The sequence below is a fragment of the Lupinus angustifolius genome, chromosome LG10 (assembly GCF_001865875.1).
Source record: "Lupinus angustifolius cultivar Tanjil chromosome LG10, LupAngTanjil_v1.0, whole genome shotgun sequence".
NCBI classification, from domain to species: domain Eukaryota; kingdom Viridiplantae; phylum Streptophyta; class Magnoliopsida; order Fabales; family Fabaceae; genus Lupinus; species Lupinus angustifolius.
Genome location: NC_032018.1, coordinates 3991794 through 4010012, shown reverse-complemented (window position 1 = coordinate 4010012; position 18219 = coordinate 3991794). Strand labels below are relative to the sequence as shown.

The window sequence follows — 18219 nt, the reverse complement described above, 5'->3', positions numbered from 1 at the left end:
TCATTTTACAATAAAATATGGAATTATTAAAGGTTGAATAAATACAAGATAAAAAATATACATTGCCAAATAGTTTATTGAAATACATTAGAGTATAGGTAGTAAGAATATCTGTGTAATAATAACTTCAATCATAAGGGTGTGTTTGGTTTCAAGAAATATTTTCTATTTCTATTTTCTATTTTCATTTTTAAGAAATAATTTTCATTTCCATGTTTTCATTTTCTGAAAATATGTTTATTATTATCATTTTCATTTTCATAACTATGCACTCTAAACTTTATAAACCAGGATAAATACTTTTGCAACGAATCCAATTCTAAATTCTAATCACTAAAGTAGTCAAACCAATGATTTTATAGAATGTCTATATATTTGATATTTGCATTTTCTTTCCAATGTATTTTTATGTCAATAATACATTAAACATTTTTAGTTGTTGGACTTTGTCATTTGCTATTACAAAAGCGTGTGAAAAGTCATAATGAGCATGATGCAATTGCAGATGCTCTCCAAAAAAGGTAAAATTACTAACGTACAAATGCTATACTATTTAATTAAGGTTGCACTAACATCAAGAAGCGTCAATTTTCATCCCAAAATCATATATTATTATAATCATCATCAAACTATTTTAACAATATCATAAGAGATGAAGAAAAGTTGTTAGTAAGGACAAGCGAGTCTCTCGTCAATTGATTTCAGCATTTTATTAATTAGTGAAGAGAGTAATTGAAAATAATATTCCCCTCATTTCACATCTTTTGATGTTTAAGGTTATGCACATAGTTTCAAAAAATATTAAATGAAGTAAAAATTCAATAAAATTTGACTAAAATAGTCACATTTAATACACATGAAAAACTGGATTAAAAATGAAATGAAGAAACATGTGGAGAAAATATTAATAATAAATAAGGGTATAATTGGAAAGTAAAATATAAATGTATATTGGGTTTGCAAAACATAAAGATTTGGAATAACATGAAAAAGTTAAAACATCAAAAGATATAGATCGAATGGAGTAATAAAAGTCTTAAAATTTTCAATAAAATGTCATTGTCTTATTATTGAAAATATTGGAAATGATATTTTTTCATTTTCAAAATTTCCGAAAATGAAGCTTATGTTTTCAAAAATATGAAATGAAAACAACACAACAAACATGTTTTCATCCTCATTTTCTGATTTTATTGAAAATGAAAACAGAAAATGGTCAAAGCAAACACACCTTAAGAGTTTGAATCCTCTTCATTGTCAGAGAGACTATTGCAAATATATGATAATAACACATGATAAAGTCAATTTTTAATGGCTAGAATTTTAAAATATAAAATAATATATTTTTAAATAAATCAATTCAAAAATATAACAATCATACACGTTATTTTTTCTCTTTCTCTCTTTCATTTCTCAACCCCTTATCAAATCTCTCTCTATCACCATTCAGCAAAGAGAGAAGAAATGATGATAGCCATAGAAGAGAGATTTGCTTAAGGATCCAGAAATGAAAGAGAGAAGACAAATAATAAATAGTATGATTTTATTTTTCAGAATTGATTTATTTAAAAACATTTTATTTTATATTTTAAAATCCTAGCCATTAAAAATTGACTTTGCCATGTGTCATGATCATAGCTTTGCACAGACCTTTCTGGTGGAAGCAGATCTCCTATACTCATTGGTATCCCCAATGGTGTACTAAGTCAATCAAAATATGTCACTTAATTGAGAAAAAAATTATAAAAAACAGAAATTAATATTTTATATTATTTTGAGAAATATTATTGATTAGAGACATGAATACAGAGTATTTTTTGGACATAATATCTTTGTCCCTTTCAGGTAATAGAGAGGATCCAGACTAGTTGAATCAAACCAAGTAATTAATGTTCAAATTTGACCTAGTAAATTAAAAAAAAATATCTCAAACTCGTGTAATATTTATTTAAATGAGTCGAGCAGCTTGGTTTGATTAAGAATATGAGATTAAGTTTTATTTATTATCTTATTTAAAACTTGATTAATTTAAAAATTATGTAAACTCAGCCCAATGGTTGAAAGATAAAAGGCTTAAAGATATAGCTTTATATCGGAAAATGTTATAGTTTGCTAATGTAAAAATTGTAAGGTGTAAATATATTTTTTATATCTATACTATTAATAAAGGAAAAACATAAAATAAGCACTCACATGGTGTAATTTGTGTTTTCCTATTTTTCCCTCAATATCTTTTTATTTCTACCAAAAAACCATATAATATTATTTTCTTATTTTATTCTTATTATCTTCTTATTTTAAAAGTGTATTTAAAAAATTGAATAGTAGACCAATTGAATAAATTCAACCGTAAATTTAGCGCAAAAAATTATATTTGAATTTATAAAATACAAACTATACATTACAAACGATAGGAAATCGGGTTGACAGACGACAGTACATGTCAACACGCTAGTGTAAATAATGTGATAAGATAATGAATATCACTGTCATTCCTCTACGTATTGTACATTTCAATGAAATTAAAACAAAAAATAACACAGAGAAGTGATACGTAGAGTATTACAGATAATGTTATCCCTCTCTTGATGAGTCTGTTCACATTTAATTTATCTCTTAACACATAAATGTGTTTTGTATGAACTGGGCCATTTAATTTGGCATGCCCTGTGAAACCGAACCTACCCTTTCTTTATTGGTAAGAAAACTAGCAATAGTTGAAAGATAGGATTCATGGGAGGATATCCACGTGAGTTTATTAAGGGTGGACCAATTTATAGTTTGATGAATGAACAAATGGCCATCACTGTCATTTGGTACCTGCATTCTTATTTTTCTTTCTAAAATATTGGATTGGATAATTCGTTAAAGTATGTATTAAAAATGGATAATATCCTCCTACAAAATTATTAGTTAAAACCTTGCACATATCCTCCTGCAAAATTATAACATAATTATTCTATACACGCAACAAATTGGCATTTATTACTTTTTAAACCAATTATTAATAATTAATATATCATTTTATGATATATATCACACTCTTAATTATATATATAAGAAGATTTATCGGTTGATTTTATAAGAGGATGTGTCATTTTTCATGCTTGAATATATAGGATAGACATAACTAAATGAAAAGAAATGAAACTAGATGATGCACAAAAATAAGTTAAACTAAAAGATGATTATTTTAGTCCATTTGAGAAGTAACATTAATAAGAAGACATATAGGGTGTGTTTAGTTTGGTAAGAAAGGAGGGATAATACGACACAAAAAGCTGTCCATTGTTTGATTTGTGATAAGACCTCCGTGTGGAACAAAACATGTTTAGTTTGCTTATTCAAGTTAGGAGTTGGTCTTGGTATTCTTCTTATATGGACAAAAGGGCTTTAAATTTTATTCAATGGTGTTTAGATCTAGATTATTTCGTATTCTTAATTACCATAATTCGTAGAAATAATAACTCCATTTATATTGGGTTAGCTCTCTTTGTACTTTTTTGTTTAAAAAAGAAGTTTCCTGGAAAATGAAGGACAACACAACACAAAAAAGTTATATTTGTGAAACTCACCAAATCAAAACTTAAATGTTTATTTTAAGAAGAGTATACAACTATTGAGGTTTGAACCAAGGTTTAAACCCTAAACCTAACATTCACGTTGAATGTCTCACAACTTTATAATCTAATCTAACTCTTAGGGCTAGTCAATCAACTTATTTGATAAAAAGTAAGTCGATTACATAATGATGTTCCGTAAATAAATAAGCTATTAACATATAAGCTTATAATAGACAAGCTGTTAAAAAAGATTATAACATATAGCCTAAAGTTCATGTCATTTTATACATATTAAATAACTTGTTTAACTAATCTTAACACATTGTTCCAATTCAATCGGCTAAACATAGTTTAACTATATTTTCAGCTTTTTTTTTTCAAGATAGCCTTTGATTCATCTAGGTTATGAAATTAAACCCATATAGCAGCAATTTAAAACATTACATTGAAGCAATCTGGGTGTAGAGGTAGTAGACAAGGCACATCTATTTTGGTGAAATTGTTGTTGAATGTATCCTTAAAGCTGGTCTTTTTGAAAAGTGTTCCTTAACATATGCTATAATATCATTTAATAAAACAGCACATGTTCCCCGAAGAAGTCATGTATGCCATTCAGGCTGATACATATGTTATGGCTTTTGCCTCTTAATAAAATAACTTCTTATTAATAAATAAATAAAGAACAATGCATGCCAAATCATTCCTCACATGGCCTTAAGTAAAATTAAATCTACAACCACACCACAAATACACAAGTAACTAAATGTTTCAAAGTATAAATATTAGTTGATTCATAAATTAAGCAAACTACGACTGAAGTAAAGCCATAGTTATAAATCCATAAAATGCTAAATTTAGCAATTGAAACAAAGTCAATTTTTTTCATATCTTGACGGGACAATGGTATGGATGAAGGGTGTTGCTAGTTGTTTGTGGGTGAGGTTGAAGGTGCCGATAAATAATAGTTTTCGTTAACAAAATTGGAATGATGCATAATTAGCAAATTTGATTTATCTTTGATATTTGAATGGGGGAGGAAATAGGATTTTGCAATTTCTTAAATTATTTAATTTAAAATTATATAAAAATTTGGACGTTTAAAAATTTATTTTTGTTATTTGTCATCATCTTTATCTACTACTAGCATCCACTCACTATTAATGAGGATATGAATTTTACTTTTAAATACATCACTTCCTAATGAAGACTTTATACTTTTGAATTGGGTAATAGTTAGGAAATCTCTTTTATAATAAAGGCTCTTTGGATGATAAGACATTGTATAAGAGAAACTACAGTTTGGATCCTCTCCGATAATGGAGAGGACAATGCTAATCTAGGATTGTAACATGTGGCAATTCAATTTTTAAAGGTCAAGATTTTAAAATGCAAAAATATATTTTTAATTAAATTAATTCAAAAAAAAAATGCTATCTTCCTCTCCTTCAATAGTAGCTTATATCTCCATTGCTACATCGGAGAGAGAAAACATAAACACAGAAAGAGAAAAGTAAACATTTTCTTCTTCTTCAAAGTTCCAGTATAAGTATGAAACGATTAACAAATTCACACGAATTAAGCATTCATGCACTAGAGAGAGTAAATCAACTAAGCGAAGATAAACTCATAAATCAGTTTCTAACATAGAAGAAATCAACAATAAAGAAACCGAAAATGCATTAATAACAAAACCTCAAGAGTTGTGATACAATACCAAAGGAGTTTAGTCTACAAGTTTAGCCTTCCATTGAGTGGAAGAAAGAAACCGAAAATGAAGATGAATGAAAACCGAAAATGAAGAACATGTGAAACCCTAGCAGAGTAAAAGAGGAGAAAACGAAATTCTAAAATGAGTGAAATGTGTAGAGTGAATGTGGAATTCGGGTTCCCTCATTTTCAAATAGTAAAACTGAAAATGGGCCCTAGACAATTGGCCCAAAACTAAAACCGAATTTACAAATAAAAACTCCCAAAATAAAAATACAATTTTCACTTCAACACATATCCTCCACTTCCATAATGCCCAAAATGTCATTGGTGTCAAATATGATCTGAAAATGATATTAAATTTAATCAGGCTAAATAATCCCAAATTAACTCATTTTAGGAATATTAGTCCAATAACGTCTAAAATACTAAACCATGTCAAACAAAGTCCATTAGGCACCAAGAATCATCAATCATGCTAGATTAATATTATGAATAGTGTGTAATATATTGTTCATCAGTACACTTCATCCACAAGTTCACACAAACACACTTCATGCACTAGTTCATCCACACACTCTAGATATATACATAAGGAAAAAATGATTTACACTCAAAATTAAATTACACAAATTGCATTCAATTTCATCCAATTCATTTTTTAAAATCCAATAGACTATTACATTTTAACTTAAAAACCACATAATATTCCTTTTTTATCTTTCTGTCACTCTTTCATTTACTCAATCTCATTCTTATCTCACTAATTATTATGTTTTTTTAGGATTGTAGGTTCTGTGTTAATGCAAATGGTTATGATTTGGATGTGAACCATTTAGATATTTATGATATCAATGAGAAAATAAGTATCACTCTTTCTCACCATAATCAACCATTTCTGCACACATAATGAAAACAATGAATTAGAATAATTGATTAAATAAAATAGATTTTAATAATAAATTAAATTAAAATAAAAAAGTATTTGGAAGTTACCAAGTATCAAACTTATACAAATTGATTTCGAGCATAACAAACTTCTAATAAGTACTATATCCATTCCATATTTTATTGGATGTTTTAGTTTTTTTTTTATGTTTGTCCAATTTTTTTTAATATTTTAGAAACTAAATATATACTTATACTTTATTTTTCAAACAATATTTTTATTTCTTACCTTCTTCTTCACCTCTTATTTGTTTATTTATTTTTAATTGAATTTATGATGTAGATTAAATGAGGATATATATTTTGGTCAAACTTTCTACTCTTTAATTATGAGAAAAAATATGTGCAATGATGATGTATGAGTTTTATACATTACTATTGTATTATTCATCGTTCATAATTTTTTTAAGCATGTAAAAAAAATTATTTTATAATTCTTAATACGGTATTAGTTACATGCATACAACCATAACAATACTAGGTATGTGTCACCATCACTACAAGAAATTTATCATATATCTACGGGCGCTTATAGTGATAGCGAATAAAACTGTAGGTATATGCATAATATACCTATGAACATAAAATAAAATGTAGGTATAGACAAAATATAGCTACATATGTCTAGGTTGGTAACTATATGTATTAGTGGCATAATAAATTTCGTAGGTATAGATACCTTATAACTACAGAAAATATTTTCCGTCACTATATTCTTTACCTATGGATTCTTGTTAGGTATCAGTGGTCTAGGAACACCTAGAAGGGGGGTTGAATAGGTGTGGCGGTTAACAATTACCGTTTTTTAACAACAACTCAACAACTGGAAAAACTGTCCAGTTAATTGATTAACGGAAGGGTTTAATCGATTAACACAGTTACAGAACAGATTGATTGAACAAGCAAATTGCACAACAGATAATATACACTTTAAACAGATATATTTCAGATATTATTGCATACAAGTGTTAACCATATAGTATGAATCTAATGCATGATCATGTGAGCAGTATCAAATGAATATCAAATTATGCAGAAACATAAAGAATGTTACATGAAAACAACATAATCTCTCTTCTCACACATGCAACTCTCAAGCAAAATAACAGTAAAATACAAATGCAAAATGCTCTATAATACAACTCTGAGTGAAGCCTCATATTTATAGCATAGTGAATAAGTAGTTAAAGATGTTGCAAAAACAGTTAAGCAGTTAAGCAGTTACAACAGCTAAAACAGATTTCAGTTATAACATAAAACAGACACGTTAATTGATTAAGACTACCATTTAATCGATTAACGGACTTACAGAATGACATCCAAATCAGTTAAAACAGAAAACACATTTTCAACAGAAAATCAGTTATGTTAATCGATTAAGCTTACTTGTTAATCGATTAACTGGAGCATTTATGCATATGTTTCACAAGGCAAACTTCTCATATGTTATGTGCAATATGTATACATATTTTACCATTTATATTATGCCTAATATGCACAAATAACATATATGATACATGCATGAACATACGATTAACTAGATGATGTATCTCATGAATATGATAGTTCAATTATGATGGCTTAAGAGACTAACATCTAGGTTCACTTAACCTATACTCACTTACTACGACACACATCCCAGACTATTTAGGTTATAGACTCAATTTATTTCCTAGTCTAGATGTGACCAAATGAGCATAAGGCATGTTGATTGTTGAGCCATCTTCAAGCTTTGTTAGAACATTGTCTTCATCAAAACATAGGCTAAGATAAACTAGTGTTATTCTTGACACTTTGCACTTTCGATCTCCCCATTTTTGATGATGACAAACACTTTATCAAAAAAATCTTCAATTTGTTGATGGATAAGCTTGATGATGAATTTGCAGAATGGTTGTTAAAGGTTATTTTTTGAATACCAAAGTTTAAAGCGCGAAAGCTGAATAGAAACAAACAACCTGCAAAAAACTTATATACAACCTAAAAACTGTAACGCAACAAGCAACCTTTCTCCCCATTTTGACATTATCAAAACGATAAGTATATTCAATTCTAGTCAAAGGTTTAGGAGAGTTATAAGGGTTATTAACAGACTGTAATTAATCAGTTAATCCTGGGTAGATCACTAAATAACCAGCTGGAAGAAGCTTGAGCAAATGCACAGTTTTACTGCATTTAATCGATTAAGTAGAGTAGTTAATCGATTAAATGTACACCAGATAGCAACAGAATAGTTTGAATGGCATGAAAGGGTTATGCATGATCAAATTAAGCATGGAATGATTACGCAATTGATAAATTTGTGTATTTTGCAGTAGGCACAATCATTCAACATTGACACATATACCAATCATGATCAAGATTCATTACAAACAACATAAAGTGCTATATGTAACATAATTAAAAGTCAAACATGTACGTACTAATTCGAAAAATTTAACATGTAAAATAGTAGTGCAGCAGTAGATTACAATCCAAAACGAAATGAAATAGCAATTTTAAGCAAAGACGCAATTCTCAAGAGGAAGCAGGAACAACAATGGCCATTAGCTAGGAAAAGATAATCTAAGTTTCTAAGGGTTCCTATCTAGGGATGAGATGAAGGATTCTGGTTGTCAGGAGTCGACGAGCTACAACCATCCTTGATTAAGACAATCAACTTGTTGAGCTCAACACACATTCTTCTTGTCTGAGCATCAGAGGTATTCTGAATGAAGTTCCGCATGGATTGATAATGGTTGTCAATGTACTCATTCTGACGCTCCTCAAAATGCTCCAAATCCGTATGGTGCGAATCCTTAAGCGACTGAAAATGAAGATCTATCCGATTATTCAAACGTTGTTCCATAGCATCCATATAAGCTTGTTCAAACACGGATTCCTGAGATGCGTGTCCTGAATGCTCCCCCTGAGTTGTAGCAAAAGGTTCTCGATTAATGTCTTGATCGTCTTCACCGGAAGGGTCAACGTTCACGTTTTTGTAGCCTTCTTGATATTGCCAAGTGTTGCCATACTTGTAAATGCCCATCTTGTGAATTAAAAACTCACCATTCAAGTGTTCTTTGTCTGAGCAGTCCATCGCAATAGTATCCGAGATGTCAATATGTAGATGATCAATCACTCGAGACATAAAGATACTATAAGGAAGCAGTTTCGATTGAGAGGTAGAGACGCTATACATGACCTTCAAGATTTCTTCAGGCCAATTTATCATGATGTTCTCTTTCACAGCAAACATAAATCTCAAATCGTTCAAGGTAGGTTGTGCATGATTTGTGTTTCTCTGAATTAAAATGTAGGCAATCAAGTAGTGCAAGAGCCTATTTTCTACCGATAGAGATCCAGCTTTAGTCAATTTGCCTTGTACATAGAGTTGTGGTCTACGCAGGCACGACTTATACATTTCAACAGCATCGAAGTAGTGGTCGTTTGCCCAGCCACAATCACTCAAACTCGCACCAGAAGCAGTTAATCCACCCACATTCATAAACATTTCTTCAGTGATTTCGAACAACTTCCCAGCTATCATCGACCAATATTTTCCATTCTTATATCTAAAATTCGAGTATAACTCCCTAACTAGAGCAGGGTAAATGTTACCTTTCAGTTCCAAGAAGGGTACAACCCCTTGAGCTGGCAAACCAATCGGAAACTCGAAGTTTTGTTCCACAAGCCAATCCACATCAACAAACCGAATGTATGTAGGTTTTCTTCCCTGAAGTTTCTGCAGCCTTGTTTCTTGTAAAATCAGTGAATAATATGGGTTCTCACGGTCCTCCCTTGCTGGTTGCGAAGGTGCGACTTTTGGAGCACGCGGTGGACGTATCGCGGTAGTTTTGATTCTTTTTCCACGTCCTTTGTCCATTGTAATTAGAGATGAACTGTGATGAAGGTTTACAAGAGGGATTGAGGGAAACCTAGGTTAGGGTTTTCAGTTTGGGGAAAGTGGGTTTCTTGGAAATAGAAGATGAGGAAGATGGATGATGGAGTTTGAATGTAGTGGGAGGAATGGATTTCGGGCTAGGATGAAGCTTAGTATAGAGTTGGACTTGCTCCTTTGAGATTTGAGAGAAAAAAGATGAACGAGGTTTTGAAAAACTGAAAAAAAAATGCCACTGTTTCTGATATAAAGCACCCGTTAATCGATTATCAGTTTGACTTAATCGATTAACTGTTAGAAAAATGACAGGTTTTTAAAAAAATTATCCAGGTAATCGATTAATGCATTGTCTTAATCGATTAACTATATCAGATACATCGTTTTTACTGTTTTTAAGCATGCAATGGTATCAAACTTTATTGGCTGATGGGTTTTTAAGCAATCACAAGTAGTTCAAATGTTTTTAGGCACATAATCATGATTTATACTGAAGGCCATAAGCATTTTAATCATAATGTTTGACACATTCAAAGAGATCATGCAAGACAATCAAAAGAGAAGAATTAATCAAGATATTTTGCATCAAGAATTCCTAGTTCTCTTCGAAGAACATAGAAAGTATCTCGTGAGAGGGGCTTGGTGAAAATATATGCTAATTGTTTAGATGTTTCAACAAATTCTAATATGCAATCCCCTTTTGAACATGATCACGCAAGAAATAATGTCTTATCTCAATATGCTTTGTTCTAAAATGCAAAACGGGATTTTTGGACAGGTTAATGGCACTCGTGTTATCACACTTGATAGGGATCTTTTCTAATATGAGCCCAAAGTCCTTAAGTTGCTGCTTCATCCAAAGGATTTGAGCGCAACACGCACCAGCGACAATGTATTCCGCTTCAGCGATGGACAAAGCAACGCACGCTTGCTTTTTGTTGTGCCATGCAACCAGGGAGCTGCCTAATAGGTGACAAGTCCCACTAGTGCTTTTATGATCCAACTTACACCCAGCGAAGTCGGAATCGGAGTAACCTACCAAGGATAATGAGGCATCCCTAGGATACCATAATCTCATATTTATTGATCCTTTTAGATATCTCATGAGACGTTTTACAGCAATAAAATGTGATTCTTTTGGCAAAGCTTGAAACCTAGCACACATATGAACACTGAACATAATATCGGGGCGGCTAGCAGTTAAGTATAATAAAGAGTCGATTATCCCATGATATTTGGTTACCTCAATCGCTTTTCCTTTTTCATTTTGTCCAGATAACATGCAGATGTCATAGGTGTAGATGCATCCTTACATTGCTCCATGTCAAACTTCTTTAGTAGTTCCTTGCAATACTTCGACTAATGGATGAAGATGCCGCTTTCCATTTGTTTTATTTGAAGTCTAAGAAAGAAGGTCAGCTCTCCCATCATCGACATCTCAAACTCCCCCTGCATCAACTCAGAAAACTCCTTACAAAGGATGTCATTAGTAGATCCGAAGATAATATCATCAACATATATTTGCACAAGTAAAACATGATTATTTGATCTACGGATGAAGAGAGTGGTATCACCCAAACCTCTTTCGAACCCTTTTTCAAGTAGGAACGAACTCAATCTATCGTACCAGATTATCACAACACTAGAAAATAATTTGTATAATTTTGATTATTTGTAATTTGTATAATATTGTTTCTTTATAATTTGTGTAATTTTTTTATTTGTAATTATGTACTCTGTCAAAACATAATTGACATGATATTAATTGTTTGTATTGTATTGATGTTTAATAAAACAAAATTTGGCCTGTATTAATGTGTTTGTGCTGTTGAGAATGTCCGTTCTGCTAATAAATGTATATCCAGGTATTAATTTATACAAATCAACATCGAATTCTAGGGGAAGCTCTGATATGCATTGTTGTAAAGGATAACTACAACAACGCTTTTTATAGAAAGCGATGTGGTACATTATCAATACAACAATGCTATGCATGTTATGCGCAGTTGTATTAAGGTGTTGTTTGAGAAAATTTATGAATAATACAACAACGCTTTTCTGTTATTGCGCTGTTAAATATATGAACTTCAACAGCGCAGGTAGAAGCACTGTTAATAAGACATATAAAATGCGTTGTTTATTTAAGATTATATGACAGCGCTTTGTGGATGATGCGCTGTTGTGTTGATCCACTAAATGACAATGTTTTGTGGATGAGGCGTTGTTGTATTGATGCACTATATGACAACGCTTTTTATATGATGTGTTGTGGTATAACCAATACAACAGCGTTTGTGAAGCGCTGTTAATGATGACCATATACTACCACGGTCAAACAGAAAGCGCCTGAAAGCGTTGTTATACATCTAAATTAAGCGTTGTTGAACGACAACTCTGGCGTAGTGAATTAAGCTAGCGACTCAGTGGTATAGTGACTATTTATCCATGAGGTCACGGGTTCGAGTTGCGGAATGCTTCCCTTGGATGGGAATAAAATACTGCATGAGTTATTTAAGCTTAAGAGGTGACACGCCTAGTGTATTCATGGACCTGGGAGGTCGCATGTCAGAACTGAGGTGTTACACATCACAATTTTCATGTTATGATACTTGAGATTACATGGATGCACAATGTGATAATATGATTCAAAATGCAAAACATAACACATTGTTTTGCATAAACCGGACATGCGGTTAATTGGTAAGATATTATATTTTATAAAATTGATACATTGTACTCAAGTGGTGAGATTAAGGGTTGAAACAGGTCATGTCAGACTTTGCCTTAAACAGGCTCAACATATATAACATGTAGGAGTTTGCGTCTAGCCTGTTTGCTTTTTATACTATATAATATTAATAGGTCTTTTTGATGACCTAAAGCCTAACCTGTTAAAGTAAATAGGCTTTTCAAAAAGCCCGAGTCTGGCTTGTTTGTGAAAAAAGTCTGGTATAACCTGACCTATTATAGGCCAAGTAATATGTCCTAATAGGCAGTCTAGCTTGTTTCCACCCTTAGGTGAGAATACGAAATACTCTTATCATACTTGACCCATCAATTTTTTATATTATAGTATTCATTGATACTCATTGGCCACTCTGCCCACACTTTTGAAATGTCCATTGGCAAAAAAGACATATTGGACATACATTTTTTGATGGATTGACACGTTTTTGTCATGTTCGTAAAAAACATGCAGGCAAGCGAGTCCCATAGGCATGACTCAAATTGCCAATAATAATCATAATATTCAGTGATACACATAAGCAATAAAAAGCAAAAGACGCACAAAGTTAAGGACAAAAGCCCAAGTTTAGGTGCATACACAAAACAAAACCACCTCTTTGAGTTTCCGAGTCCGACAACATTTTCATTTTTTTTGTACAATTAAGTGTATCTCTTCACATTATTGGCTAAGAAATTAATTATTTTTAGGGTTTGTGGTTGCCCCTCCTAACAAGTGTCACTCTCAGATTTTAAATCCTTAGTTTTAGAGATCTAGTGAAGTCTTACTCCACTTAACGAAGATGTTGTTGGTAACACTTTCATCTTAACACGCGACAAAGCGAACTCTTTCTCCTTCTCCACCACGCACCACCGCATCCCTCTCTTTCACCTTCACCTCTTTATTACTCTTTTCAGACAAACGCATAATTCGCTCTCCTCTTTTTTAATTTCTGTCTCCTACCCATTATAATAAAAGTCTTAAAGTTCGTTTCTTTTTTGTTACTTGCAATAGTAGATAAACCAAATCAGTAAGCTAACATTTTATCTACTATCTTTATAAGAATGCAATGGGTTGGTGTATTTACCATTCTAGACATTCTAAAACTTTGACACTTAGATTTGTACAGGTTAAAATTGTAATAGCAAGTTTTTTTTTCATCAAAAAAAGAAATAACGAAACATTTTGGTGGATTGCCACGTTGAGCTCTTTATTTAAATTGCACCACGTCTGATTTTTTCACTCATTACTAATAAATCACATTTTTCACTTTTCATTTCTTCTTCACAGACCCATCTCCTCTCTTCCTTTCTTCTTCACAGTCCCATTTCCTCTCTTCCTTTCTTCTTCACAGTCCCATTTCATCTCTTCCTTTCTTCTTCACAATCCCATTTAAAGTAACACAACACATCAGGTATTTTCTCCTTAAAAAAATCGATTATTAGTTTATAAATGTTTTAGATCCTATTTTTATCGTTAAAAATCGGATCTTATTATACATTAGTTGGATTTTTTTATTAAAAATTTAATCTTTACCGTAGAAATGTTCTAGATCTATTTATATGGTTAAAAATCATATATTTATTCTACATTTCTTACTTTTTTTTGCTTAAAAATATGATCTTTACCATAAAAATGTTCTGGATTCTATATTTATGTTTAAAAATTGGATCTTTGTTATACATTACTTGGATTTTTTGCTTAAAAATTCAATTTTTACTATAGAAATGTTCTAGATCTATTTATATAGTTAAAAATCATATATTTATTCTACATTTCTTACTTTTTTCCTTAAAAATATGATCTTTACCATAGAATGCACTTGAATAAATCAGAAGATTGATGATAGACATTTTAAGTATCATATATTTATTCTACATTTCTTACTTTTTTTGCTTAAAAATATGATCTTTACCATAAAATGAACTTTAATAAATCAGAAGATTGATGATAGACATTTTACCAAAGAGAATGCACTGTTGTGATATTTCTTTAACTATGTGCATTCTTTAATAAATCAGAAGTTGTTTGTTGTGAAGGCTGATTTCATATAAATGTCACATTTCAAGTATCACAGTGTGTTGTAATTGTGTTGTGATGGCTAATTTTTTATAATAATATTTTTCTATCAGTAACGCTAATTAAACGGGATGTTGGTAAGATTATTTTTCTTTTTATTGATATTTTCTGTCCAGAAGTTGTATCTAATAATGTCTGAAATTTGTTGATATTTCTTTATGTACATTTAAGAACTGTTGTGATATTTCTTTAACTATGTGCATTCTTTAATAAATCAGAAGTTGTTTGTTATGAAGGCTGATTTCTATAAATGTCACATTTCAAGTATCACAGTGTGTTGTGATTGTGTTGTGATGGCTGATTTTTTATAATGATATTTTTCTATCAGTAACGCTAATTAAACTATGTGTTGGTAAGATTATTTTTCTTTTTATTGATATTTTCTGTCCAGAAGTTGTATCTAATAATGTCTGAAATTTGTGATATTTCTTTATGTACATTTAAGAACTATTGTGATATTTCTTTAACTATGTATTGTGAACGCTGATTTTTAGATATAAAGATTCCTGATAGACATAGGATAAATCAGATTTTTCACACATTAGTAATGAGTTACTTCTAATGTGCATTCTTTAATAAATCAGAAGTTGTTTGTTGTGAAGGCTGATTTCATATAAATGTCACATTTCAAGTATCACAGTGTGTTGTGATGGCTGATTTTTTATAATGATATTTTTCTATCAGTAACGCTAATTAAACTGTGTGTTGGTAAGATTATTTTTCTTTTTATTGATATTTTCTGTCCAGAAATTGTATCTAATAATGTCTGAAATTTGTGATATTTCTATATGTAGATTTAAGAACTGTTCTGATATTTCTTTATCTACATTTCTAATGAGTTACTTCTAATATAATAATAGTGTATGATATTATAAAAAATTTCACACATTACTAATGACTTATGATACATCTCCGAGTTCACTATATTGATAAAATTCTGTTTTTTACCTAATAATAATATTCACTCTTACATGTATGTCTTAATATTTTTATTTGTGGTTGGTTAATGTTTTTATAAGTTAGTCTTTGCTTTATTAATGTCAACATCACGACCCTTCGAGCTGATAAGGGACCTGAATGATTCAAAACACTTGTGAAAAATTGCTGTTAGAATTACTGAAATTTGATTTGTTCAACTTCCACCAAAACTTGGACATCTGGAGATGATATTGATGGACTCCAAGGTAATATGTTATAAAAAGATGTCATTTTTTTAAGCAGGTTACTAATCTCTAATTCTTTTAATTAGGGAGACAAGATTCAAGTCTCTGTCAAAAAGGATGAGTTCAATCAATGGAGAGAATATTTGGTTGAAAATAACACCTATGTCATGTATAATTTCAATGTGTTCCACAATGATCTTCAATTTAAGGCTTGCAATCATGCCTATAGAATGCAATTTACTGTCGATACAACTCTAAGAGATAAAGAGTTTCCCGAAATTCCACAATTTGAATTTGTTTTTAAAAAGTTTGCTGACATACTTGCTGGCAACTTTGAAAGTGATTTGTTAGTAGGTAATTTTTTATTTATATAAGTTATATATTTTCATATTTATCTAATTTTACTTTATTTCTATTATATTAACACCTTATTATGATTAATTTTTAGACATTATTGGCGCTATTGATAAGATGGTTTTCTCTCAGACACAAGCTTCTTTAAAGAAAGTTATTTTCAATCTCAAAGATTCAAGGTAATTGCAAGGAGACTTTATTTGTTATTATCAACAATTAACTCATTTTATCACACATGTTTTTGACTATAATTTTTAATCAGTGGTGATGTTATAACATGTACTCTATGGGAATCTCATGCCGTAAAGTTTTTTAACTGTTACAACAACTTTACCCTTGGTGAGCCCATGATTGTTTTGTTGACACATGCCAGAGTGAAGGAAGGACAAGGTATTTCTTATCCGTCTACAATTATATTGAAGGTATTATGCAATTATGATTTTGACATGAAAGTTGATTGTTTTGTAGGTAAGTATCCACCCACTGTGAGCAATTCATGGTGCGGATAAAAAATATTCATTGATGATGAAATTCCTGATTATCTGAAATACAAAGATAGGTACAACCATTAAACATTTCATATAAATGTCACATTCTATTCATATTAATTTGTTTTGATGTGTTCTCTATTAGTTTATCACATATTTGTTTGTTTATTATATTAATCATTCTGTTTTATGTATTGATTTTTGTAGTTTTGCAACTTTTAGTCAGTCATGTGACTCATTGAGTCAAGGTAACACCCAATTGTCACAATATTCTAACTTATCTGATGATGATTGTTTCATGTATAAGGCTGAGGTGAAGACTCTTTCTCAAATTGTTGCCTTAACATCAGCTGGGTATATTTATGTTGTGTTTGCCTTTTTCTATTAGTTATATCCTAACCCAATTTTCTTAATGTTTAGGAAATAACTTGTATTACTATTGGAACAACTGCAATGTTTATTATTGGAAAACAATGGTGGTACTATGATGGTTGTTTGAAGTGTACTAAGAAGGTTGATGTTAAGGACGAACCTTTCACGTGCAAGTGTGGAACTTATAACTTGAGTTCTACCCCAAGGTAAAACTATTAGATTATATAGTTTACATTTAAAAAATTATTATGTTCAATTTCATTGCTTATTTTTAATTTGAATTTATTTTCAAGGTACAAATTGGACATTAAGGTTATTCATGATAATGGAAGTGGAAGGTTTATCTTTTCGGATCGTCAATGTGCTGATATCATTGGAGTATCTGCTTGCGAGCTTAGAAATCAGATGGTTGCAGTAAGTGTTTTTACATACGTTCATTTTTATAAATTGATAATACATTAAGGCACAATATTAAAGTTTTCTGTTTCTATATGTAGGAAGGTGAGAATGATCCAAATGCATTCTCTCTAATACTTGATATGTTGCTTGCAAGGACAACGGCATTTAGAGTCAAAGTTCAGTCATCTTACCACCAATCTTCTGTGATAAGGCTATCTGAAAGTCCAATTTTGATAAAGGCCATTGCTGATCAGTTTGGAGCATTGGAGATACATATTGTGAGTTATTGAATTTTTTTTAATCTATTTTTATTGTAGTTTTATTTTTTAAATAATGTTAATTAATTTTTACCTGTTTTTAATAAGGTTTCACCATCTGAGGAACTTAATGGAAAGTTTAATGTGAATGACATCTCTCAACATGAGTCAGTGAGTGTCATCCATAATTTATTCAATGTTTTACAATGAAAAGGTAATTTCTATAATAAATGTGATTTATTGACATCTTTTTCAACTTGCATGGTTAGTCTGTATCTGTCACTGCT

General features: G+C 30.7%; 1 protein-coding gene and 1 long non-coding RNA gene across 2 annotated transcripts in view; both read left to right on the top strand.

Moving 5' to 3' along the window:
• On the top strand, window positions 15819–16599 carry LOC109357934. The gene is made up of 3 exons (XM_019601988.1): window positions 15819–16083; window positions 16149–16416; window positions 16511–16599. Exons 1-3 carry the CDS (start codon window positions 16063–16065, stop codon window positions 16597–16599), a joined length of 378 nt encoding a protein of 125 aa, XP_019457533.1. The 5' UTR covers window positions 15819–16062.
• LOC109357787 overlaps window positions 17780–18219 on the top strand; it is a 1707-nt gene continuing 1267 nt past the window's right edge. The window contains exons 1-2 of the long non-coding RNA XR_002108889.1: window positions 17780–17953; window positions 18041–18103. This is a non-coding gene — a long non-coding RNA (uncharacterized LOC109357787). The remainder of the gene's footprint in view (window positions 17954–18040; window positions 18104–18219) is intronic.

Excerpts from the sequence above, each read along its gene's own strand:
- LOC109357934 (XM_019601988.1), top strand. The coding sequence starts at position 16,063 with ATGATATTGATGGACTCCAAG. Across the intron at positions 16,084-16,148 it reads TGATATTGATGGACTCCAAG|GGAGACAAGATTCAAGTCTC; the intron begins GTAATATGTTAT and ends TCTTTTAATTAG. Across the intron at positions 16,417-16,510 it reads TGAAAGTGATTTGTTAGTAG|ACATTATTGGCGCTATTGAT; the intron begins GTAATTTTTTAT and ends ATTAATTTTTAG.